Source organism: Nycticebus coucang, chromosome 11, assembly GCF_027406575.1.
Source record: "Nycticebus coucang isolate mNycCou1 chromosome 11, mNycCou1.pri, whole genome shotgun sequence".
NCBI lineage: Eukaryota > Metazoa > Chordata > Mammalia > Primates > Lorisidae > Nycticebus > Nycticebus coucang.
Window position 1 is genome coordinate 79291463 of NC_069790.1, and position 26216 is coordinate 79317678.

At 37.2% G+C, this 26216-nt stretch overlaps 1 protein-coding gene and 1 non-coding gene across 2 annotated transcripts in view; both read left to right on the forward strand.

Moving 5' to 3' along the window:
• The window catches only part of BCAP29 (B cell receptor associated protein 29), a 47493-nt gene that overhangs the window by 13333 nt on the left and 7944 nt on the right, over positions 1-26216 (forward strand). The window contains exons 4-6 of the mRNA XM_053554022.1: positions 1113-1263; positions 2568-2703; positions 7229-7337. Of these exons, the coding sequence (XP_053409997.1) occupies positions 1113-1263; positions 2568-2703; positions 7229-7337 (396 nt within the window). The remainder of the gene's footprint in view (positions 1-1112; positions 1264-2567; positions 2704-7228; positions 7338-26216) is intronic.
• Positions 10831-10962, forward strand: LOC128560668 (small nucleolar RNA U109). The gene has a single exon (XR_008373133.1). It is a non-coding gene; the product is annotated as a small nucleolar RNA U109 (small nucleolar RNA).

Sequence of the window (26216 nt, forward strand, 5' to 3'; positions counted from 1 at the left end):
TACTATATGATTACATTTATATGAAGTGTCTAGAATAGGTTTCATAGAGACAGAAAGTAAAGTGGTAAATGCCAGAATCAGGGAAAACAGGAGGTGAATATAGAGTTTCTTTTTGAGGGGTGATAAAAATGTTCTGGTTGCACAATTTTGAGTATACTACAAAACACTGGATTTATATCCTTTAAGAGGGTAAATTTTATATGTGAATTATATCTCAACAGTACTGTAAAAAAATAAATAAATAAAATTTAAAAAACAAGATAAAGTAGTCAAAATGGCCTCAATCTGTTTCCTTGTCTGGCAAGAACTCTTTCCCAAGAATGCTGATAGTCCCATGAAGAGGCTTCTAACTTGCTTATACCTCCACAAGTGTTTGAGATACTTAAGGCAGATATCTTCCCTAGTACATATAAAAATACAGTGACTAAGAATCAGATATCTTCCCTAGTACAGATATCTTCTTCCCTAGTACATATAAAAATACAGTGACTAAGAATCCACTAAATATAGATAGTAATAAGCTGATATCTATTTTCCACTGGAAAAAAGTAGTTCCCCTAGATCTGAGATTAACAGCTCTGAAAGTATCAAAGGAGCAGCAGTCTGATCCTTTCCAGCAGCAGATGCTATCCACAGGCCAGTTGGGAGGGAGGGGGAATATACCACTAGAGATCAAATTCCATTTTAACAAACTTATGCCAGTGGAAATTTCAGTGTAACCAAATATTTCTAAAATCTCAACAATTTAAAGTAATTAAATGCTAGTCTAGTGAGAGAAATAGGATAGACTTTATTGTAATGGGATATGACAATCTGTCATTGTCAAGAGCTTGAATTTTAGTCATTGTTAGGGATAAAAGAGTAAAGAATAATAGTTTGCAGTGTAGCTAGAAATAAGTGACAATAAAATGGTAAATCCTAGGTAAATGGTAAAAAAAATTTATTGTAATTGAAAATTTGGCACAAGTATCCATTTACAGAACGCCTATTTTGAGCATAATACTTTCCTATGTGCTATGGGAAAGAAAAGAGCTCCTTTATCTAAAACCTATTATTAAAATGTTTGGTCAGTTATTCTAAAACTACTTTCCATTTCTCTTTTTCTGTAATAGATGCTGTGAGAGAAGTAAGGAAGTATTCTGCCACTCATATCCTTGAAAAGAGCTCAAGCTCCAGACCTGATGCCTATGAACATACACAGATGAAACTTTTTAGGTCTCAAAGAAATCTTTACATTTCTGGATTTTCATTATTTTTTTGGCTGTAAGTGAAAAAAAAAGCACAATTTAAAAATAAGATTTATGTTTCTCTTTCTCACTTTTCTCACTATCGATGTTTTTAGCTAATATCGCCATAAAAGGATTCAGATGATATATATACAGAAATAATTAACAATAGTAACAGCTTGTTACTATGCTAAATCCATATAAGGCCTTGAATGATCTGGCCCCTGCCTCTCTGAAGCACTGTCTCATGTGTGTTTCTGACATGAACAATTCAGTACAGCCACACTGACCTTTACTATTTATTCATTCATTCAGTCTTAGAACAAATAGTGGTTAAGTTCAATGGTGTACTTCCCACCATGCACTCCTTCCCACTTCAGGGTCTTCACACAGTCTAGACTGCACTAGTGTTCTGCAAGAACACTCTTCCCTTCCCTCTTTATCCTTTCTTCTGCTGACTAACTAATTCATACTCATCCTTCAGCCTCTTTGTCAGGGGAGCATTCTGTGGCTATCACAACCCCCAAAGTAAACAGCTCTTAAATACTTAAATAGACCAAAGTAAATTGTCTCTTAAAAGTTCTCATGTAGGAGGTGGCGCCTGTGGCTCAAACAAGTAGGGCGCCGGCCCCATATACCAGAGGTGATGGGTTCAAACCCAGCCCCAGCAAAAAAAAAAAAAAAGTTGTTATGTGTACATATATATATATACACACACACACACACACATATGTATACAGTTTATTTTATAGTATCATTCATACATGTAATTAAATACTGTTTTAACTCTTGCCTCCTCAACCAGAACCTAAATTCCTTGAAAGCACAGACTGGTTTTTTTCCTGCTGCATTCCCAGTGCCAAGCATAGTGTTTAACACTTAGCAATTCCTGAGTAAACAAATATCTACTAAATGAGTAATTGAAAATATTCTAACAGTGGAGGTTACCCATGAACAGATGTGAATGAGCAGTTTTTAGACTTGACCAACTTTATACAATGCTTTTTAAATAACAAATTTTGAACTGGGCGAAAAAAAGACTTACTGGTCCTGCCACCCTGGCTGAAATTTTCCTTTTGCTATTCCTCTAGGCTAAAAGCCTCTGCAAAAAAATCTTAATAAATGCCACTGAACCAATATCCCAAATTCTGGTCTTCTAACAGATTCCAAAGGATACAGGCATGTTTTGACTGGGAGAGTTGGATTTTAAAAATATAAAATCATGATCCTTTCATTACAGCTATACCTAACAGGGACCTATATGAGAGTGGCTATTTGTGTTAATTTCACAATCTCTGATGACTGGTCTAGTTATACATTATTCTGATTTTTTTTTCTTAGAGTATTGAGACGTCTGGTTGTACTTATTACTCAGCTGGCAAAAGAACTGTCAAACAAAGGAGTACTTAAAACTCAAGCAGAAAATACTAACAAGGCTGCCAAAAAATTTATGGAAGAGAACGAAAAACTAAAATGGGTATTTAAATTTTCCTTGTAAAAATTTGTGTAAATGTTGTTGGTGTTCCCAAGGAGTGATATATCTTTCAGCATCAAAAAGCATTTTTAGACGGCACCCATAGCTCAGTGGATAGAGTGCTAGCCATGTACCGCCACCCAAGACTGGTGAGTTCAAATCTGGCCCAGGCCAGCTAAACAACAATGACAACTGCAACAAAAAAATAGCCAGGTGTTGTGGTGGGTGCCTGTAGTCCCAGCTACTCAGGAGGCTGAGGCAAGAGAATTGCTTGAGCCCAAGAGTTTGAGGTTACTGTGAGCTGTGATGCGATGGCACTCTATTGAGGGCGACAAAGTGAGACTATCAAGAAAAAAAAAGCATTTTCATTGTTTATAAGCAGAAAATAATCATAATTAACAATATTGTTCTATGCAATCATTATTTCAAAAATATTGTTACTAGTCTTTAGATTTGCATGTTCCCACAATTTTCCCCCATAATAGACTAATGCCATTGGACCCATTTCCCATGATTCAAGGAGAAAATTAAATTCTAGGACTATAAATTTTAATTTCATCATTATTAATTTTACTTTATAACCTAAAGCAAGTCCTTATAATTCTATTTCCATTTCTTTTTCAGTTAAAGTAGCTTTTAAGCCTAATTTTTAGTTTTCATTAATTCATTGATTATATAAAAAGCTAAGAAGGTTATTGATGCTGGATTGATGCTTTTATATAATGTTTTAAATCTTTAATGTTGTTTTATTTTCTATCTTTTGATCCCTTTTCGTAATGGTAAAAGCAAAAATACAGTCATCAAAGTTTTGATTAATATAGCTAAATCATAAACCACACAGCCTTATTTTTGTAGAAAGACTTATTGTGTACCTATCTTATTTTTAAATTATCCATAACTATTAGAACACTGATTTTTTTCCTCTTCAGTTGTTTTCCTTTTATTCTTCACCTCTAAGAAAATGGAAAGTGTTTTTGTAACGTTTGTAATGTTATTTTTCTTATATATATCATTAATGCATTAAATTAGACTTTTCCTTTTAAAAAAATCAAAACTGCCTTCCTCAAAATATTTTTCCACCTTTTCTCTTAGAGTTGTTTTCATAGCCAGTTAATCTTATAAGGAAATTTATTTCAGGATCACTAATTCCTTAACCCCACATGATTTATTCTTTTTGTTTGTTTGTTTTGCTCCCCTTTGGTTCCATACTGCCCTGATTTCCTATGTATTTCTAATATGTCTCACAATAGAGAGAAAGTGTGTGAGCTAAATGTAGAAATGTCCATGTCCAAAGTATAAATAATTGACCAATAAAATGACCAGTAAAGGCCATAAGTGAGAATATCGAAGGTGACTTCCATTAATATTCCAAGGTACTTCATGCAGGTTCTGAAATATTAGCTAAGGAAAAATAAAATTGCTAAAACACCTCTTCATTCTCTATCAGAGACATATTATCTAGTGGAAAGCTCATGACCCTGAGATCCAGGAAACTTGGGTGCTAGTTCCAGCTCTACCAGTAATTAGCAATGGGACCTGGGGCAAGTCACCTCATCTGTACCTCAATGGGACCCAGCATTCCTTAGTTATAAATAATAGCTGTTGCTTCATATGCTTCAAGATTTTAACTCTCTTAATACTCATTAACAACCCCCTAAGTTTGATGTGTTATTTTCTGCATGTTATAGATGAGGAAACAGAATAATAGAAAAGTTAAGTGACTTGCATAAAATCATTCAGCTAGGCTTGGCACATGTAGCACAGTGGTTACAGTGCCAGCCACATGCACCAAGGCTGGCAGGTTCAACCCCAGCCCTGGCTGGCTAAACAACGACAACTACAACAAGAAAATAGCTAGGCGTTATGGCAGATGCCTATAGTCCCAGCCACTTGGAGTCTGGGGCAAGAGAATCACTTAAGCCCAAGAGTTTAAGGTTGCTGTGAGCTGTGACACTATAGCACACTTTACTGAGGGAGACATAGTAAGACTCCGTCTCAAAAAAAAAAAAAAATTCTGCTAACACGTGACAGAACTAAGATTTGAACCCAAGCAGCCTGACTGTAGAATGCACACTTTTAACAACATTGTTTTGTGCCCTCAATTCCTACGCCATCCTATAAAATAATTTGCAGTTGGTGCCTAAGACCCCTTTCTGTTCTGATATTCAGTTAAAAAAATGAATTAATTATGAAAGACCAATTCCTTTTTAATTTAACTGATTTAAGTAATAAAGCTTTAGTTTCCACTGATTTTTTTTCCCCCCCGCCACTTACCAAAGTGGGATAAGGTGGGTGGGACAGGGAATACTTGAGATGTTGTGTCTGGGAACTATTGAATTTCAGATTTCAGGGCACTTGGTCTTTCTCCAGCATCAAGTTACACATTATAAATTTGGACAGGTTTGCAAGTGCAATAATGAAAGCTTATTTACAGGACTGACACAAATCCAACTTTTCCAAGCCAATGGCATAATAATTCAAGCAGTCAGTGAAAACATTCCTGCAACTCATTGGTTTTCATCTAATTTGGGTAATCACTGGAGAGTGTATGAACTGAATTCATTGAAGTAGCAGCTAGGGTTGTTTTGAACTTGAAATGGGCAACAAATTAAGATATTTGGATAAATTTATTTTTCTCATCTTGCTCTTTAATTTCTTTCTTAACTTCAGAAGGTATGAAACTTCTTCATTTTCAGAATATACTTCAATTCTTTCATCTCTAAAAAATAGTCTGGGGAATATATACTCTAATATATCTATTAGAGCTCTAATTTCTCTTTCTGAGCTGCTTAATCTCTATTATAGCATAGTAATACTGTATTGGTCTTGTGCCACAGTTTTTATGCTTTTGTCTCACCCTTTCTACCAGGTTGAAGTTACCTGAAAGTAGAGACTTATGTTTCTCTCACATTTTTATTCTTTTATAGTACTTTGGATTATAAAATATTTGCATGTGGTCATAGCTCAGTAGGACTTTCTGAGACTCATTTGTTGAATGTATCAGCTTATATTAGAAAATGAATCACCCTGTAACAGAAATTTCTCTTGTAAGACAGTCTATTTAAAATTCTCCTAAATTATTTTTTCCCTGACTATAGAACTTATATCAAGTTGCTGCCACTTCATTTAGTCATCTAGCAATGCCAATGTATACATATTTTATTTTTCAAACATTTTATTTATCTTTTTCAGGAAATTATTTAGTTCTTTATCATTTCCTTAAATCAGCTTCCTAGTTCCAGTAACCATGATAGTTTCTATCCACACGTACAGATTATGAAATTTTTGTTCCATATTTTTACTTCAACCAGTTGTTTTACTATTCAAGTCTTAATTTATCTTCTCACTGGTGGGTGAGGTGGCTCATGCTTATAATCCCAGCACTGTGGGATGCTGAAGTGGGAAAATTGCTTGAGCTCAGGAGTGAGACCTGGACTCATTAAAAAAATGAACAACCCAGCTGGGTGCCTCAGCGAGTACCTGTAATCCCAGTGGCTTCAGGCTTCTTTCTGGAGGCTGAGACAGCGGGATGCCCACAGCCTGAGTCTGAGGTTGCAGTGAGCTATGATGACGCCACTGCACTCTGCTCAGGGCATACAGTGGGACTCTGTCTCAACAACAACAAAAAAGAGTACTCTTCCCTAGAAAATATAAGCTACAAAAACATAAACATTCTTAAAAGCCAGAATAGATTTTAAAATACAAAGAGAATTGTAAAGGAATAATTGAATAAAAGTAACATGGAGACTCTTCAATGAAAAAAGATAGAATTTTCTAACTATAGAAATGGCTCTGTCGGCTCAGCACCTGTAGCTCAAGCAGCTAAGGCGCCAGCCACATACACCGGAGCTGGTGGGTTCGAATCCAGCCCAGGCCCGCCAAACAACAATGACAACTATAACCAAAAACAGCCAGGCATTGTGGCAGAGGATGTAGTCTCAGCTACTTGGGAGGCTGAGGCAAGAGAATCGCTTAAGCCCAAGAGTTTGAGGTTGCTGTGAGCAGTCACGTCATGGCGCTCTACCCAGGGCAACAGCTGGAGACTCTGTCTCAAAAAAAAAGAAGAAGAAGAAATGGCTCTGTCATTTACCACTTAACCATCTCCACCCTGACAACATTATATTCTCTGTATATACAAATTTGTATAAAAAATAGTCTGAATAGACAGCTCTATAGTCAGAAGATAGTGGTTTTCCAGTCAATATCATCCTCACAACTGTTTTATTCCCTTAGATTTGCATCTCTTAATTGAGGAGGAGAGGCTCACATTATTTACCTTTGAAAATGATTTTAATTGCAGTAATCAGAAATTCTCATTTTCGTTTTAGAGATTTTAGCTATAATAAGTTTTTTTATGTCTTTGCCAAATATTAAGTATCTGTTAGCAAAAGTAGATTGTAGACAATTATAAAACACTAAAAAGGATAACGAACGAATTAAGTACCAATAATTTTAAATAGGTTACTTAGCTCCTTTTCTGTTAATAATGTCTGTCTATTACAATCTAAGCTTACTTCTTTTGTGATAGATCTTGAAAAGCTATGGCAAGGATGAGGAACATATGTGGGAAGCAGAAAACAAAAAACTAGTAGAAGAACAGGAAAAACTGAAAACTGAATTAAAGAAGACATCAGATGGTAATTTCGTGTGCATGTGAAAAAGTATAAAGACTAATGTGATATCTTATGCTGCTACACTTCACTGTTTTACCTAAAACAAAACTAATGTCTAAATGTCCTCTGACTAAAATACCAAGAATGACCTATTTATAAATTCCTGCTCAAATATGAAGATAAAACATTGTGTCAGCCAAGAGAAACATGCTTTGTTATATAGAAAAACATGTAGGTGTTTCGGATCTGTGTTGTAAATACAAATGTTCCTGCATTAGCAAAAAAAAAACTGTTTCTGAAAAGTTGCTTGCAAATGCATTTTTTGTAAAATGAGTCACATTTTTTTCATCATCATATATTGCTTTTTTAAAGAAGCAATTGCAGAGAGACAGTTTTGTTACAAGAAAATATATTGCTTATCTCAAGGCTTAATATATCCTACCTGCTAGACATAAGGAAAGTGTTCCTTGACAGAGATGGGTAGGCATAGAGTAAGCAACAGTGTCAGCCAAGAATCTGAATGCCTCATTCCAAAATACATTGCAGTGTGGGCTTGAAGTAGAGCGTATCAACTCCATTTTCCTGAAGGCAACTATTTCTTCTACATTCAAAAAAAAAGTTCTGATATTTGCTTTTTGCTAGTCAAAGAACAAATTATTATTGCTTGTCCCTACATAACACTGGAAAGTAGGTACCCCAAAGTCATCCCTACGGGGAACCTCTCAGCCAGTTGAAGTTAAGGTAATAATCACACACAGACCTTCTTCAATTTCTGCTTTCTTCCAGTACTATCAGAGGGAGGTAAATTAGACAATATTCAGTGAATCAAGGACCTGCTTTTTCCTTTTGTAAGTTTATATTTTCTTTAAGTAGTTCTCAATATAATAAAAGTTCCCTATAATACATCTTGCTATTACTGAAATATCTATTTACATTGTTTGGATAGATTTTACTTCATCAGGATATATTTGTATTTGAGAAGAAAAACACAAAGATAAAACTAATTCTGTAACCAGAAACCAAAATCCTACAAAAGATATTTTATATGATACAGAATGTTTTTGTCACTTTTCCACTTCTTATTTAAAGTGGAAAGAAAAATGGAGGCAATAAGTTAAAAAACAAATTCCCCTTCTTGACAGAATGGTTATTTTATGTGGTTATTATAGTATAGCCCCCAAATCAACAATCTTGTAGTTGGTACTGTTGCTTTTTCTGCAATTCCAAAAGATTTTGAACATTATCAAAACATGTTAATGTTTATATGAAAATGAATTCAGTAGTTAACTCAGTCTCCATAATGGACATTTCAGAAGAGAAACTCATATATTTTTACCCACATAAAATGTTGCTGTTAATCCTTTGGAAGAATGCAAGGAGGAATTTACAGAATACCTTTAATTAGTAAGAAGGGGAAAAAATTGTTTCAAAATCTTTCCTTTTTTTTATATCTACCAACGGTCTTTTATATTGAAAGCAGAGTAGTACAAAGATAACAGACAAGAATAGTTCTGGGGCAGCGCCTGTGGCTCAGTTGGTAAGGTGCTGGCCCCATATACCGAGGGTGGTGGGTTCAAGCCCGGCCCCTGCCAAACTGCAACCAAAAAATAGCCGGGCGTTGTGGCGGGCGCCTGTAGTCCCAGCTACTCCGGAGGCTGAGGCAAGAGAATCGCTTAAGCCCAGGAGTTGGAGGTTGCTGTGAGCTGTGTGAGGCCACGGCACTCTACCGAGGGCCATAAAGTGAGACTCTGTCTCTACAAAAAAAAAAACTTCTTAAAAAAAAGAATAGTTCTGTGCCATGCTACTCTTCTCTTAATCCCAATCAATTTAGTTTCTTCTTTTGCCTTGCAAAAGTTCCAACTCTGAGATACATGTATTTTGAGTTTAACTTCTTAAGGGTAGCATAAAACTAAACTCAATATTGCATGAGCATTTCTTTAAAAGATAAATCAGTGTTTGCATTGTTTATAATCTGATAACAATATCAACCTCTGTGTTTAAAGTGTAGACTGCAAAGCTACTTCAAAGTGAATCAGTGTTGAGGTAAAAGCAGATTTTACCTGTCTGCGTATGTCCTGTTTGGTTCCTGCAAGATGTGTAATATTTTATGAACACATTGTATTTACCCAAAGTTTTTTTTTAGGTAACATTGTTAATGACCTTGAGAAGATGAAAGTTCCATTTCCAAAGACCGTGTTTCCTTGGTCATATTCTCTTAACCTACATCAGTCCAATTTGTTAAGGCTAGAACTAAGAAATTATATCCATTAATAGTACACAACTTGGATGAATTCAGTAGTACAATTCCTTATACCCCAGGACAACTCAAAAATACTCATTGATTTCTAAACATTAAGGATATTAAGGCAATGATGCTTAAGAAAGTTTTAGAAAGTTCTTTTTATATTTGAAAATTGAGTAAAAAGCAATGTGATTTATTTTTTTATACAGGCAAATAGGGTGTTTTCCATATGAGTTTTCTTATCCTTGGTGTTTCTTAAATCTAAATACAGGGTGGCCATAAAGTTCATGTGCAATTTAAAACAGTATGCCATTTTAAATTGCACAAAAACTTTATGGCCACCCTGTATTTTCTCCTGACTATGTTAGTAGAAATAAAACATAATACAAATGTTTACTTAACCCGGTTAGTAGCAAATTTGAAAAGTGGCATTCTGAAGGCAGCTATTAAAAACACTTAATATCAGTATTGGCAAACTCGCCATCAGTTTTTAACCTCAGCTCCTATTTTGACCAGAGTTCATAAACTGTTACATGGGCTTCAGTGCAGTAATACCATCCTAGTGATTCAAAAGACAGTGTGCATATTCCCAAAGCACCGAATTTACACTCAGGACTTGATTGGGTGTAAGGACCTCATATGTCATTTTAATGATCCATTTAACAGTAACTCTAATATCCCAGTTTGTGAAATAATTGGGAAAGGACACTGCCATGAAAAACGAGAACCTAAGCTTTGAAGAATTTACAAAGCTCACAAGTTCTCATAATAGAAATAGACCTTGTATGTAGTGGAAAAAATTTTCTGATACCGAGGAGATTGACTTCAAAGGACCCTTCCAGGAAGACTACCGGTACTTATTTTTATAAATAAATACCTTGCTACTATTTATTCTTATAACTAGAGAAAATATGTACCATTCAATCACTGCATGCATCCAAGCAATGATAAAGGTAAACAGGGTTTAAAAGTGATTGAGGTGCATGCAGAGATGTCTGCTCTTCATTCTTTTAGGAGCAGGTGTACATCTGTAACATACTGCACTTATTTATTTTATTTTATTTTTGTTTTTGAAACAGAGTCTTACTATGTCACCCTGGTAGAGTGCAATGGCGTCACAGCTCACAGCAACCTCAAACTCTGAAGCAATTCTCTTCCTTCAGCCTCCCAAGTAGCTGGGACTACAGGCACCTGCCATAATGCCCAGCTATTTTTTTGTTGCAGTTGTCATTGTTGTTTAGCTGGCCCAGGCCAGGTTCGAACCCACCAGCCTTGGTGCATGTGGCCGGCACCATAACCATTATGCTACAGGCACCGAGCCATGTAACATGCTATATTTAAAAAGGAATTCTTAGGGCTGTCAATATTGTAGTAAATGTCAAGTAGTAGTATCTAACTCCTACAGAAAGGAAAAAAGTAATTGAGGCAAATTCCTTCACCTTGACTGTCTACCTTTCTTCCTTCCTTTCTTCCTTTTTGCCTGCCTGCCTTCTTTCTTTCATGAGCAATTTTTAAAGAACTTTTCAAGTAATTCATTCATTGTAAAATCACGTACCATGGAGCTTAATTAACATTTTCCTTAAAAAGTAAACCTATTGAGGATAAAGCAAATTTTAAGTAAACTACCTAAATAAAGAATATACAGAAACTGAGTATAAAAGGCCTATTATGTGTACCTAAGTATTATCAGTGTATAACAGAGACCTTTATTTGAACCAGGAAACAATGCCTCCTAGTTCCATATTTAAAAGATTGATAATTCATTTCTGTTCCTGAAGAAATGGTTCTGTATCACATTGACTTAACTTGAAAAGAACTAAAATTTAATTTTACAGATGAACTTTACTACCTTTAAAGACATTAGAGTTTTTTTTAATCATATTTTATTACCAGGGACCAAGAAGAAAAAAATAAATATAGCGCTTTTCAAGGGAAATTAAAGATCAAGATAAGATAGAAAATTACAGGGAAATTGTCATTTGATATACCAGTGTTTTTTAACCTTTTTTTATCTCATAGCACACTTGAACCTATAGTTAAACTTCTGCAGTACATTTAAATTATGGTCAAAAAGAAAAACTAAAAAAAAGAATATACTGTGCTTTGAACTTCCTTGGAAAATAATTTAATTAATGATCTTTAGAAATTTTCACAGTACGCCTAAGATCTTCTAGTTGAAAAATCACTGCTATATACCAAAACACTAAATTCCTGACTCTTGATTCTTGAGAATAAGACATAAGCTTTGTCTGTAAATTTAAAACTGTGGCATTTACGGCGGCACCTCTGGCTCAGTGAGTGGGGTGCCAGCCCCATATACCGAGAGTGGGCGGTTCAAACCCAGTCCCGGCCAAACTGCAACAAAAAAATAGCCAGGTGTTGTGGCAGACGCCTGTAGTCCCAGCTACTTGGGAGGCTGAGGCAAGAGAATCGCCTAAGCCCAGGAGTTGGAGGTTGCTGTGAGCTGTGACAACACAGCACTCGACTGAGGGCGATAAAGTGAGACTGTTTCTAAAAAAAAAAAAAAAAAAAAAAACGCTGTGGCATTTCCTGTCCCTTACAAATGAACCATAAATGTATATATCTAAAAATAAATGCTCAAAGTTCACCCTGAATATGTTTTGTTTTGTTTTTTTTTTTTTTTTGAGACAGAGTCTCACTTTGTCATCCTCAGTAGAGTGCTGTAGTGTCATAGCTCACAGAAACCTCAAATTCTTGGGCTCAAGCAATTCTCTTACCTCAGCCTCCTGGGTGGCTAGGACTACAGGCTTCTGCCACAACACCCAGATATTTTTAGAGACAGGGTCTCAAACCCGTGAGCTCAGGCAATCCACCTGCCTCAGCCTCCCAGAGTGGTAGGATTACAGGCGCAAGCCACGGTACCCAGTTCCTGAATACGTTTTATTGTAAATTCTTGTAAACATGAGTTCAGTTAACTTTAACCTGCAGTTATGGTAAAACCACTATCTTATTTTGAAATCGCTATTACTTAAAAATAATTTGTTTTGGGTTATATTGTATGTTTTTGCTTTATTATTTTCTAATGAGCTTTTATGATTTAATAAGAAAAAACATGCTCGTTCTTCTCTTTTACATGTCTGGACGTTTCTACTTCTTTGACATCTCTGTCCCTTCTTGTTTTTAGTATTAACTGAAAAAAAAAGCCCATATTAAAAAATAATAGTTTAGTGGGGCGGCGCCTGTGGCTCAAGGAGTAAGGCCCTGGTCCCATATGCTGGAGGTGGCAGGTTCAAACCCAGCCCTGGCCAAAAATCACCAAAAATAAAAAATAAAAAAAATAATAGTATAGTTATGTGATGAATGTGGCAAAAGGCAATATGTAATTAGTAGCATATTGTTTAAAGCAAATAAGATCTATGACCCATTCTGTTAGGTAAATATAGGATTTATTCGTATTTATTAGTTCATCTCTATATTATCTTCTCATACCGATGTTGTTGTCAAACCAGAGAAAAAGGGATTTGATTGCTACAGAACAACTTCCCTGGACTAATATGTAATGGCGATATTTCATCCTGTTTGGTTCCCTATTACCCTCCCATTCAGTTGTGATGTTTCCCCTTTCCTGTGAGCTTGTTATCTTCTCCCAAGCAGGTACTCACAAACTGTTCCGATGTCTTCCACTGACCAGGATGAGTAGCTATGGGGAAGATACCAACTTAAAACAGAAATTCAAAGATACCTAAATATTATTGACAGTACTAGCAAGCATAACTGATGTCTATACCCTGACAAAAAGCTTTTAAACTTTCTACAGCAGGGCATAAAACAAAAGAAAACAGTCTTACTGGAAGAATTTATAGTCCAAATGGTGGACCCCGCATATATACCTAAAATAATTGGGATTCGTTTCCTCCTCTGTGTGAAACATGGGTTAGTCCACCAAAAAACATGAGTGGAGAGTGGCACCTGTAGCTCAAGCTGCTAAGGCGCCAGCTACATACAGAGCTGGCAGGTTTGAATCCGGCCCTGGCCTGCCAAACAATGACAACTACAACCAAAAAATAGTGGGGCATTGTGGCGGGCACCTGTAGTCCCAGCTACTCCGGAGGCTGATGCAAGAGAATCGCTTAAGCCCAGGAGTTGGAGGTTGCTGTGAGCTGTGATGCCACGGGACTCTACCCAGGGTGATAGCTTGAGGTTCTGTCTCAAAAAAAAAAAAAAGTAAGTGGAGAGTGCTAAATAAAGGAATGTTCCAGGTGATAAGGATGTAATCAAGCACAGCTCTCTAAATGTATCAATGGACATAGTGGCAGGAAAAAAAAGTGAAATGACATTACTGTTAGGAATGAGAAGAGCAAAGCATGTAACAACCTGGTCTTGTTAGAAGTAGATGTGTCACCCTAGGGTGTAATGAATATAATGGTATTATATATATTTGAGGGTCAGTTGGGTGGAGAGATGAATAAGGATAGGAGATGTCTACTTTGAATGTTTGTGGTGTTTTCCTGCTGTCTTATTCCCTACTTAGATGTGCACGTTAACTTAAGGCCTTCATGGTAAATAGTTTTATGATGAATATCTCAGCTTATTGCAGGTTTATGTTTACTGCCAAATGAGGTACAAAAGTTAAGCTGAACAACTTTAGTATAAAATCAATTTCAACTAGAAAAAAAAGCACCAAACTATTAATGTTTATCTTTGTCATGTCCAATGAATTAGTTTTTTCCTGGAGTTTAAATTATTTTCTATAATGAGTTTATTTTTGCAATGAAAAAGATAGATTTTTGTTCCAATAAAATCCACTTCTAAATATCCAGGTAATCTGAAGTAATAGTTATTTTGGCTTAAGTTAATTAATTGACTTTATTCTGTACTTTGAGTGTAGACCCTAAATGTTAGAATTGTTTAAACCTTATGCTAAGTTATATGAATTACACGGCAAATTCTGTGAGAATACACCAAGTAATCGTGAAATTTCCAAAAGGATCAGCGTGCATGAGAAATATAGGGTTAATGTGTGTTGGAGGAGATTTGGGTAGTGAAGAAACTAAAACTCGGGAAGCAAACACTGTTGCTTAGCCTTGCCCCCACCTCCCCTGGCTCCCTGGAATGCCTCACTGATTTCCACAACTTGATCTTTTCTTCAGAAAAAAGCTTAACAGTACTTTCCTTCATTTCCTTGCTCTTCATCTTGTTTCACCACCTTAATTGTTGATTAGGAATTCTTAAAATTTTTAAATCTAAATGATAAAACTTAGAATTTTTTTTTTTTTTTTTTGCAGTTTTTGGCCAGGGCCGGGTTTGAACCCACCACCTCCAGTATATGGGGCCAGCGCCCCTACTCCTTGAGCCACAGGCACCACCCAAAACTTACAAATGTTGTTTTAGAACAGGAGTCAATAAACTATGCCCCTTGTTCTTAAAAATTAAATTTTATTGGTACAAAGCCATGCCCATTCATTTACATACATTCTGTGGCTACAGAGTTTAGTAGTTTTAGCAGAGACTGCAGGGCCCAGAAAAATGAAAATATTTACTCTCTGGTCCTTTACTGCAATAGTTCACTGACCCTAATTAGGGTTAAAGATATTTTCATTTAAATTAAAGTGTCTTTTCAGATGAGATCACATGAAAAATTTGTTTCTACTTAATATTGTTATAAAATCTTCTGTGCGGGCGGCGCCTGTGGCTCAGGGAGTAGGGTGCCGGCCCCATATGCCGAGGGTGGCGGGTTCAAAACCAGCCCCGGCCAAACTGCAACAAAAAAATAGCCGGGCGTTGTGGCGGGCGCCTGTAGTCCCAGCTACTTGGGAGGCTGAGGCAAGAGAATCGCGTAAGCCCAAGAGTTAGAGGTTGCTGTGAGCCGTATGACGCCACGGAACTCTACCCGAGGGCAGTACAGTGAGACTCTGTCTCTACAAAAAAAAAAAAAAGAAAAAGAAAATCTGTGCACTTGAGTGTTTGTGGAATGAATATTGATCAGATAATTTAAAAAATTATGTATGCTTATTTGTAGTAAGACTAGTTCTTTGTTAATAGTCAACAAATGGACTCCTTCAATTCTCATATACTATACGTTGATAATTCTTGATTTCATGTGTTGCTTCTGTATACACATGAAATTGCTCTCTACGCCATTTTTATAATTTACACTTACGTGGTACTTTACCTAAAAACTACACCCTGGGCAGCGCCTGTGGCTCAGTGGGTAGGGCACTGGCCCCATATACCAAAGGTGGTAGGTTTGAACCCGGCCCTGGCCAAACTGCAACAAAAAAATAGCTGGGCGTTGTGGCAGGGGCCTGTAGTCCCAGCTACTCAGGAGGCTGAGGCAAGGGACTTGCATAAGTCCGGAGTTGGAGGTTGCTGTGAGCTGTGACGGCACAGCACTCTACTGAGAGCAATAAAGTAAGACTCTGTCTCTAAAAATAAAAATAGTACATCCTGATATTGAAGCTTAATGCCAGGTTATTGATACAATTTGTAAATTATTATTTGCTTACTAACAGAGTCAAAATTATTTTCTTAAATATATTACTTAACAGCCTGAGATTAGTGAAGTCTTCATGTGTTTATGAATTTTTTTCGCTAACTGTATACAGTGGGAGTAATTTTATTTATTAAATTACAAATCATATTTATCAATTACCTGGCCCAGAGGACCAGTATTCTGTGTAAATATTAACAAACCTTATGCCCATGTCTCTTCTAAAACCCAAAAGCACTTTACCCATGAGCCTCATTCATTTTCTCAGTACCCTGGGTTTAAGCAGGTACTAGGATACTTAGTTAGGGAGAATGAGACTCTTGCAAAAACAATTATTTGTTCTTTATCCCCTTTGTTCTTTGCATGAGAAAAATAGAACTACATTTAGTTTTAGTCTTTTTTTTTTTTTTTTTTGAGATAGTCTCAAGCTGTCACCCTGAGTAGAATGCTGTGGCGTCATAGCTCACAGCAGCCTCCAAACTCTGGCTTAAGTGATTCTCTTGCCTCAATTTTACTATTTTTAGTAGAGACAGAGTCTCACTTTTGCTCAGGCTGGTCTCGTGAGCTCAAGCTATCCACTCACCTCGGCCTCCAGAGTGCTAGGATTAGAGGTGGGAGCCACCACACCTGGCCTATTTTGCTGTGTACTGTAATGATTTGTGCAGGTTTGTGTCCATTCCAAAAATGTCTGATTCCTTCATGTAGAGCAAGGAATCTGCTAAAGCATGTCCCAGTTTACTCTCTGTGCCATCAGTTTGGCTTCTTCATACTGCTACTGGCAGTTTTTAAAACCACTGTGCCTCGGCATGATTTAAAACTCATCAGTTCCTGTCATCTGCACAGATCTTGAAGAGGACAGATGTGGTCTCCTGTGATCTGGCCCCCCAAATAATCTCCAGCCTTGGCTGGTCCCAAGATAGTGAGTTATCTCACTTGATTGTTCACAGTTACGGATTGAACTACTTGTTCTATTCTTTCCCCACTTCTCACTACTGTACTTGTCTAGTCTTAAAAAGAAAAAGAAATAATTAAAAAAAATAATTTCCACCCTTGTCCGATTTAAAATTTATACTCCTACCTAATAAATTTTGTAGTTTGGTTCTCATAACAGTGGTGTTTCGTTACCTTTTACCTTTGCCCAGTATTACAGGTCCATCTGCCTAGAATGCCCTCTTCCTTCTGTTTTCTAGAGAGCTTATATCACCCTATAGCTCCAATGTTACCACCTCTAGAAAGCTCCCACCTCTAGTGAACTCCCCTCCCTAAAGCTGGGTTGAATGTCCTCCTTCTGTGGACATATATTCTTGCATGGTATCTTACTTGATAGTGTACTCTGGAGAAAATAGCTTTTTATATTTCTTACTAAAAGAAAGATAAAACATGTGCTGTGAAGGCAAAGGCCACATGTAAGACATTTATATGTCCCCAGTATTCACCTAGATTTCCAGGTTTGGTATACAATAAATACTATTAAATCCTATCCTAAACACTGACTTTGGTGCTCTATTTTACCCAGTTTAGATGTCATGATTTTTCATAAATTTACTCTTGCAAACTGCCTATCCTCTTTTTTCTCATCCCCTTCTTGCTACCTTCCTAGCCCTCAAAAAGACCTCGCTGGTTTAAATAAATGGCCATTAAATTCAAATGGGCCCCTAATACTGCATGACAGGCCTGTTGTGCTGCTATGAAATCTTCACTTTTTTACTCTATGCAATACTATTTTCAATCTCCTCATTCATGTCAAAATTCTGAATGCATCCTACTTCATTGAGCACAAAGTATCAGATAACAACTTCATCTTTCCAACACTGAAATTTCCATCCTACCCACATACACAAACTCCTAACCTGGGCTCAAACCCCCTGCCTATCTCTTGGTTGCAGTGGATTAAAATCTTTTCTCTAAGCTTGGCGCCTGTGCTTCAAGCGGCTAAGGCGCCAACCACATACACCTGAGCTGGCAGGTTCGAATCCAACCCAGGCCCACCAAACAATGATGGCTGCAACCAAAAAATAGCCGGGTGTTGTGGTGTGTGCCCGTAGTCCCAGCTGCTTGGGAGGCAGAGGCAGGAGAATTGCTTGAGCCTAGGATTTGGAGGTTGCTGTAAGCTGTGATGCAACGGCACTCTACCAAGGGTGACAGCTTGAGGCTCTGTCTCAAAAAAAAAAAAAAAATCTCTTCTCTAGTACTTTGGATCCCAACCCCACTATCCTTCTCAAGGATTTTGTTGAGCTGGGAATGGTGGCTTGCACCTGAAATCCCAGTACTTTGGGAGGCTGAGGTGGGAGGATCACTTGAGGCTTAGCGTTCAAGACCAGCATGGGCAACATAGCAAGACCCTGTCTCTACAAAAAATAAAATTTAAAAAAATTAGCTGAGGGTGGCGCCTGTGGCTCAAAGAGTAGGGCGCCGGTCCCATATGCCGGAGGTGGTGGGTTCAAACCCAGCCCTGGCCAAAAAGAAAAATTAGCTGAGCATTGTAGCATACACCTATAATCCTAGCTAGTAAAGAGGCTGAGGCAAGGCATTGCTTGAACCCAGGAGTTCGAGGATGCAGTGAGCAATGATCGTGGCACTGCTCTCCAGTGTGAACAGACTGAGATTCCATCTCAAAGGGGAAAAAAAAGAAATTAGTTTCTGAATTACCCCTTCTCTTTCTATCATCCTGCAAGTATCTTCTGGGATCTTCTATCCAAAAAAATAGAAACAAAACCTTCCCTCATTCAGTATTCTCCAGTTACTGCCCCATTTCTCTGCTCTGCTTCATAGCAAAATTTCTTTTTTCCATAACTTATTTTTAAGACATAATTTCAAACTCACTGAAAAAATACAAGAATGATACGAAACAATTTCCCCTATGCCCTTTTCTCATTTCCCCAAATGGTAACATTTTACATTTGCCTCATCCTTTTCTCTCTCTTCATATTATTCTCTCATTTATTATTTTGATATTGTTCAAATGGTGATTTTTCTCTATATTTGTAAGATGCCATTCTATCATAAGGAAAGAGCTTTCCCTTTTCTCCCAGTTATCTGTCTGTTTAATGAATCTGTGGCTGTAATCCATTATGCACATTATCTTTTATTATTCAAGTTGTCTCTGATTTGGCCATTGCGAGTCGATGCTGGGTTCTGTGCTCTTTTGTCTTGTCCCATTATCCTGTAAATACTTTCTGGGATAATAAATATTCCAAGCTCATCTTATACTTTTCTTCCCCTAGTCCAGGGGTGTCCAAACTGTGCCCCATGGGACAAATGTTGATTTTTGTGAGGACGATTTTTTCTTAATTTGTGATGTGAGATATCATGAAAAGTATACACAGGCCTTTTTATTTGCTAATAAGATTTCATTAGTGTTTGTATATTTAATGTGTAGCCCAAGCCAACTTTTCTTCTTCCAGTGTGGGGCAGAGAAAATAAAAAGATTAGACACCCCTATGCCTGGTCCTTAATGAGCATTTTGCCCATTGAGACTTTGATTCCTTTAAGTGGAAAATGGTATTTAGAAAATAAAATCTGGACCCTAAATGTGCTTGCTGCTACGGAGGTATCCTCATTGTCGGTCTTCTCAGGAGGTGAAACTTACAGCATCTTAAATTTCATCTCTTTTCCTAAGTAACCAAGCTCATATAGTTGCATAGTCATTCTGTATATGCTCTCACCCTACTTTAACTTTGTACGAGTTCCTGAGCACTATCGTTTGTTGGTGGGGCTCTTTATTACACGTGCTTCTTCTTAATCAAAACAATCCTGAGATATCATCTAACCCCAGTGAGAATGACCCACATCACAAAATCTCAAAACTGCAGATGCTGGCATGGATGTGGAGAGAAGGGAACACTTTTACACTGCTGGTGGGACTGCAAACTAGTACAACCTTTCTGGAAGGAAGTATGGAGAAACCTCAAAGCACTCAAGCTAGACCTCCCATTTGATCCTGCAATCCCATTACTGGGCATCTACGCAGAAGGAAAAAAATCCTTTTATCATAAGGACACTTGTACTAGACTGTTTATTGCAGCTCAATTTACAATCGCCAAAATGTGGAAACAGCCTAAATGCCCACCAACCCAGGAATGGATTAACAAGCTGTGGTATATGTATACCATGGAATACTATTCAGCTATTAAAAAAAATGGAGACTTTACATCCTTCGTATTAACCTGGATGGAAGTGGAAGACATTATTCTTAGTAAAGCATCACAAGAATGGAGAAGCATGAATCCTAGGTACTCAATTTTGATATGAGGACAATTAATGACAATTAAGGTTATTGGGGGGGGGAGCAGAAAGAGGGACGGGGGGGGTAGGGCCTTGGTGTGTGTCACACTTTATGGGGGCAAGACATGATTGCAAGAGGGACTTTACCTAACAATTGCAATCAGTGTAACCTGGCTTATTGTACCCTCAATGAATCCCCAACAGTAAAAAAAAAAAGAAAAGAGCAAACACTCTGGCTATCTTTGCAGTGTATCTTCAGCACTTAAAAAAATTCCTGAAGCCTAGCAGACATTCCATAAGTTGTTAAACTTGAACAGATAGATGACTGGATAATGCCTTTGTCTTAGGGTAGCTTTTATTTCTGGTCATGAAAAATAGGAATCTTTGGTGGTAGATATTCATGGACTTTCAGCATTGAAGACCAGGAGAAAAATTACCTTCCTCATATTCTTTTTTTCTTCCTCATATTCTTGATGAAAACAGTAAAGGTTTGCCATTGCTATTGTTAGGGAGCTTTATTCTCACAGCCCATTTTTGTGTTATACTTTTTATTTTATTTTATTTTATTTTTTTAGACAGTCTCACTATGTTGCCCTCAGTTGAGTGCCATGGCGTCACAGCTCATAGGAACCTCAAACTCTTGGCTTAAGCAATTCTCTTGCCTCAGTCTCCTGAGTTGCTGGGACTACAGGCACCCACCACAATGACCAGCTATTTTTTTGGTTGCAGTCATTGTTTAGCAGGCCTGGACAGGGCTCGAAACTGCCAGTCTCCGTGTATGTGCCCGGTGCCCTACTCACTGAGCTATGGGTGCCAAGCCTGTGTTATACGTTTTGACCATAATATATGATTAACCTATTTTTATGAATCCTAATTTTATCTATTTTTAAGATATTTGTAATCATATTGCCCCGCAGTTCTCTTTTTAAGTAACTTAAACCTTTTTACACATAAGACGTAAAAGATATATACGCAGAAGTGAAGTTTCTTGTACTTTGATGTTTTTATAATGTCTGTACTTTTTGACTGGGTATATCTGCTTTTCCTGTATCTATCTTCTCACTGCCCATTCCCTCTTTTTTTTGCAGTTTTTGGCTGGGGCTGGGTTTGAACCTGCCACCTCTGGCATATGGGGCCCGCACCTTACTCCTTTGTGTCACAGGCGCTGCCCTGCCCATTCACTTTTTAAAATATTACCATTTTGATTCTTGTTTTTTTAAAATAAATCCATAATACATGTGTACTATAAGTTTAAAACATTAGAAAATTTTGTCAAAATGGATTTTTTTTATTCTTATTTAAAACAATGGAATGCAGGAGGTCACTTTAATAGGCTCTTAGTTACTTAGGTAATACTTAGCCTAGTGATTTTTATTGCATCTGGTCTGACAATTAAGTTCATGGACTCATCCTAGAAAAAACCCTACATATCTTATTGCTGGATATCACCACAGTCACCTTTGAAGTACTCCCCTTGGGAAGCTATGCACCATTGCCACTACACCCTTCAAATCAATTTTGGAACTCTTTTTCTGGAATGGTCATTGACAGTTTTGAGACACTAATCAGTATTTTGTAGAATATGACTATATCAAGATTTATCTAATGTTTATCATTAGACTTGGGTTATATAGGTTCTGAAAAAGTGGTTACCATGGTAAAGTGCCATTTTCATTACACTGTATCAAAATTAGTACTTATTAACATGATTTAGCATTTTGGTGTTGACCTTGATCACTTGGCTGAAATAGTGCTTGTCTAGTTTCTGTACTTCTTTCCCTCTTCTTTCTATGCACTTTGGAAAGAAAGTGCACTTTGTTCCCAGACCACTCTTACGAGAAATGGGGAAATATGCTCTACCTCCTTGAAAGTATCTATATAAATTATTTGGAATCCTTCTGCTCTGATTTGCCTATTTGCTCCCATTTATTCATTTACGTATTTATTTCAGTATGGCCTAATGGGCATTTATTTTATATTTTGGGTTATAATTTAATACTATTTTATGTTGTTATTGAAGTTGTCCAGCTTTGGCCATTGTTAACTCTTTCAATTGGCTCCCATCCCTTTGACATATTCCCTTTATCGAGGACATTTTTGGTTTTCATTTTTGGAATGCTTCCTTACTTTTTGGCAGTACAGGATACTCCTGATTTATCTTGCATATTTCTTGACGTATTCTTAGAATCGATGCTTTATTTTTTTAATCAAACTGAATTCTGTTACTACTTATTTTATTTTCAATTCTAGAATAGCATGAGATATTTGTAATATGACTATTTTCATCAAAATATTTTGAGAATTAATCTGTGTGCTTTGTTTCAGATATCCTGAATATTTTGTGTTTTTTTTTTATTGAAGATACAGTTGTTTTATCTTATTTCAACCAAAATTCTCATCAAGTGACTAAAGGAACACTTTGTATTGTTCACCTGAAATTTATCATTTTCAGGATATGAATGGTTCCAGACAAGTTAATTTTTCAGATGCTTAAAGCTTACACTTTTTATTTAATTATTCCTTCTTCAGGAAACATTTTTTTTTTTTTTTTAGGAAACATATTTTAAGCAACTGCCATGTGCTAGGTAGTATACTGGGTACTCAGACAGATAAGACAAAATTCTGATTCTTGAGTAGTCCACAGTCTAATAAGGACATAGTTGCCTTCCAACATGATAGGTGCTAGGGAGCTTGTAATCTAATATGATACAAGCCAGTACCTGAGATCAAGGACAATTTCTTGCCATTCTGAAAAATAATATTAGCCAGATAAACGGAGATAATAAGTGAGGCAGGAAGGTTAAAGGAGTTAACAAGATGTTATAACAAAATAAGCAGAAAGATAACTCACTTTGGAAGTACTACAAGAGCTCCAGGCAACTGGAGCAGACAGTAAGGCAGAGTAGAGAGAAGTGAGTAGTCAATCTAGAATCCATCCTGAAAAGCCTCCGATGCCATGTTTATATGCTGACATTTAGGGGCACCGTGGGAGGGGTTTTAAGCATGAGAGCAGTCACTTGGACAGCACGTGCACAATTAGAGTAGCCTGGCAAGCAGGTGAAGAATCCATTTCAATAATCTCAGCTACAGATGAGGACAGTAGTCACAGAGGAGGAGCAGAAGGTTGGTTTGGAGAAATATAAAGGAAGTAGAAACAAACATTATCAACAGATGGACGTGAGGTTTAAGAGGGAGTAGGTGATAGCTGAAGTGATGATTAAACCACAAACCTTACTTATGAGGACCCTAAGTATAGGCACATACAAAAATACGAAATATACCAAATATAAACTGTAACATAATTCAAGTCATAATTTGCATGCCTTATTGAACAGAAGTTTATGTGTCTGCTTTCCAAGTATCGTGGAAGCATTACTGTAGCTTAATAATCCAGCAATTGATCACTGGCAAAGGAATAGTACACGTGAGGATTAAGTACTAAATAGGTCCGGCATATCACACTCTTGAGTTCTCAACAACAGATTAAACTGAAAAGAAACTAGTACTAAATATTGAGAAATTTTTCAAATAAAACATCTTTTTCTCTGGCTCAAAACTTAGAGCTACTGTACAATAACAGTGCAACCTCAGCTGTCATGCCTGTCAAAGTTTCTCTTCCTTTTCCCAGCAGAGTTTAGCTGCTGGTGTCTGTTATCTCTGGTAGAAATCATAGTGATATAATACATTTGCACATTGGCTTAGCACCTGTGGCTCAGCAGCTAAGGCACCAGCCACATACACCAGAGCTGGTGCGTTCGAATCCAGCCTGGGCCCGCTAAACAACAATGACGGCTGCAACCAAAAAATAGCCGGGTGTTGTGGCGGGCGCCTGTAGTCCCAGCTACTTGGGAGCCGGAGGCAGGACAATCGCTTGAGCCCAGGAGTTAGAGGTTGCCATGAGCTGTGATGCCACGGCACTCTACCCAGGGCAACAGCTTGAGGCTCTGTCTCAAAAAAATAATAATACATTTGCACAGTGCATTAATCTCACCAGCTCCTCCCATTGTGCAAATAGCTCCATAAATATAAGTTTGGCACTTGGAAATAATATTTTGGCCTTCTTATGTGTCATTTTACATAGATATTTTACACAAACATTTTGCCTTACAGTGTGTCCCTATAACATTAATTGACATTACTTTCTGTATTAATAAATTGTTCATGTGCCTTTAAAAGTTCCTAGTGGAACATAACCCAGGGCATAGCCTAGTCTATAACTGAATGTGGCCAGTATTCTCATGAAACATCTCAGCAATTTCCATAAAGCCACTGGCAAGTGATAGCAACCCATTTTTGCAGATAAGAAAATTGAAGTAGCAACTTAGTTATTATCACCTAAAAGCCTCTTTGCCCATTAATGTTTTCCCTATATATATTTTGTTTCCAAAATAATATGGCTCAAAATAAAACAACCATATTCACATGTCAGATAAGTTTATGTAATCTCCTTAGTTACAGATGCAGTTCCAGAAGGAGATGGAAATCATCCAAAACGCAATATTGTAATTTTTATAAAATGGAAGAAAAAGGACTTGGAAACAACAGTCCAAGAGGCTTCTAGACAACAACAGCCTCCCCTAGTTAGAGTAAATTCATAAGATAGTAATCATTAGGTTTATTAATGTCCTCTAAAATGCAAAATAAAATAAGAAACAACAGTTCATACCTTGGCTTGATAAGTGGCAGAAAAACAGTGTTTGCCTGCATTTGTTTTGTTATAGCCTCATCCCAGTAGTAACTGGAAGAAACTCCTAGATAGGCTGTACAAGTGGTTTTCTAGCTACTTTTTTTTTTTCGTAGAGACAGAGTCTCACTTTATGGTCCTCGGTAGAGTGCCGTGGCCTCACCCAGCTCACAGCAACCTCCAACTCCCGGGCCTAAGCGATTGTCTTGCCTCAGCCTCCCGAGTAGCTGGGACTACAGGCGCCCGCCACAACGCCCGGCTATTTTTTGGTTGCAGTTTGGTTGGGGCCGGGTTTGAACCCACCACCCTCGGTATATGGGGCCGGCGCCTTACCGACTGAGCCATTTCTAGCTACTTTTAACGAGAAACCAAAGAGTTGATATCTACGATGTACTAAATTTTTTAAGTAATTTATGCACCCCAGAAATTTAAGCATAAATCATTCCTTAACATTAAGATCAACTCCTGTTCAATACAAGCTCCAGACCAGCTGTCTTAGTACCTCTGGGCTGCTATCATAAAGTACCATGCACTGATTAGCTTACAAGCAACATAAAAAAAATTTCTCACGGTTCTGTAGGCTGGGAAGTCTGAGGGCAGGGCAAGCAAATTGTCTAGTGAGGGTCCATTGGCTGGTTCACAGAGGGGACCATCTCATGTGTCCTTACATGATAAATGGGGAAAGGCAGCTCTCTGGGGCCTCTTTCATTAGGGCTCTCATCCCATCTCAAAACCTAATCACCTCCCATCCCTGCCTCCTTATACATCACATTGGTTATTAGATTTCAATATATGAAGTGGGGGGGAGCATCACAGCATTTAGACTCTATAGTGCCAACATTCTTAAAACTACCATTATAGGCTAGTCAGGCCTTATTCAGTTGTAGAGTCTACTTTACTTTTTATTACATATACCAGAAACCCTGGCTGTGGAACATTTTCAGTAAGTCCTGAAGATAATACCAATTATGGTTCATATTTTCAATTAATCTCTAGGAAATACTTTATAGATTGAAAACTAATGTATAACTCTTTATATAGGGGTTGTAGTTTTAGTGAAATCTAATTATCATATCAAAAATGTCTTCCATGTCTGACTCATACCTTTACCAAATGACATCACATTAAATTTGTCAAGATCAGTTTTTAATACTTAATTTGGAATGATGGGTCTATAGAAGGAACATGGAGGAAATTATACAGCTATGCCATCCAGTGTGGTTAGCTACTAGCTACATGTGGCTGTTCAAACTGAAATCTAATTAAAGTTAAATAAAATTTAAAATTTAGTTCCTCACCTGT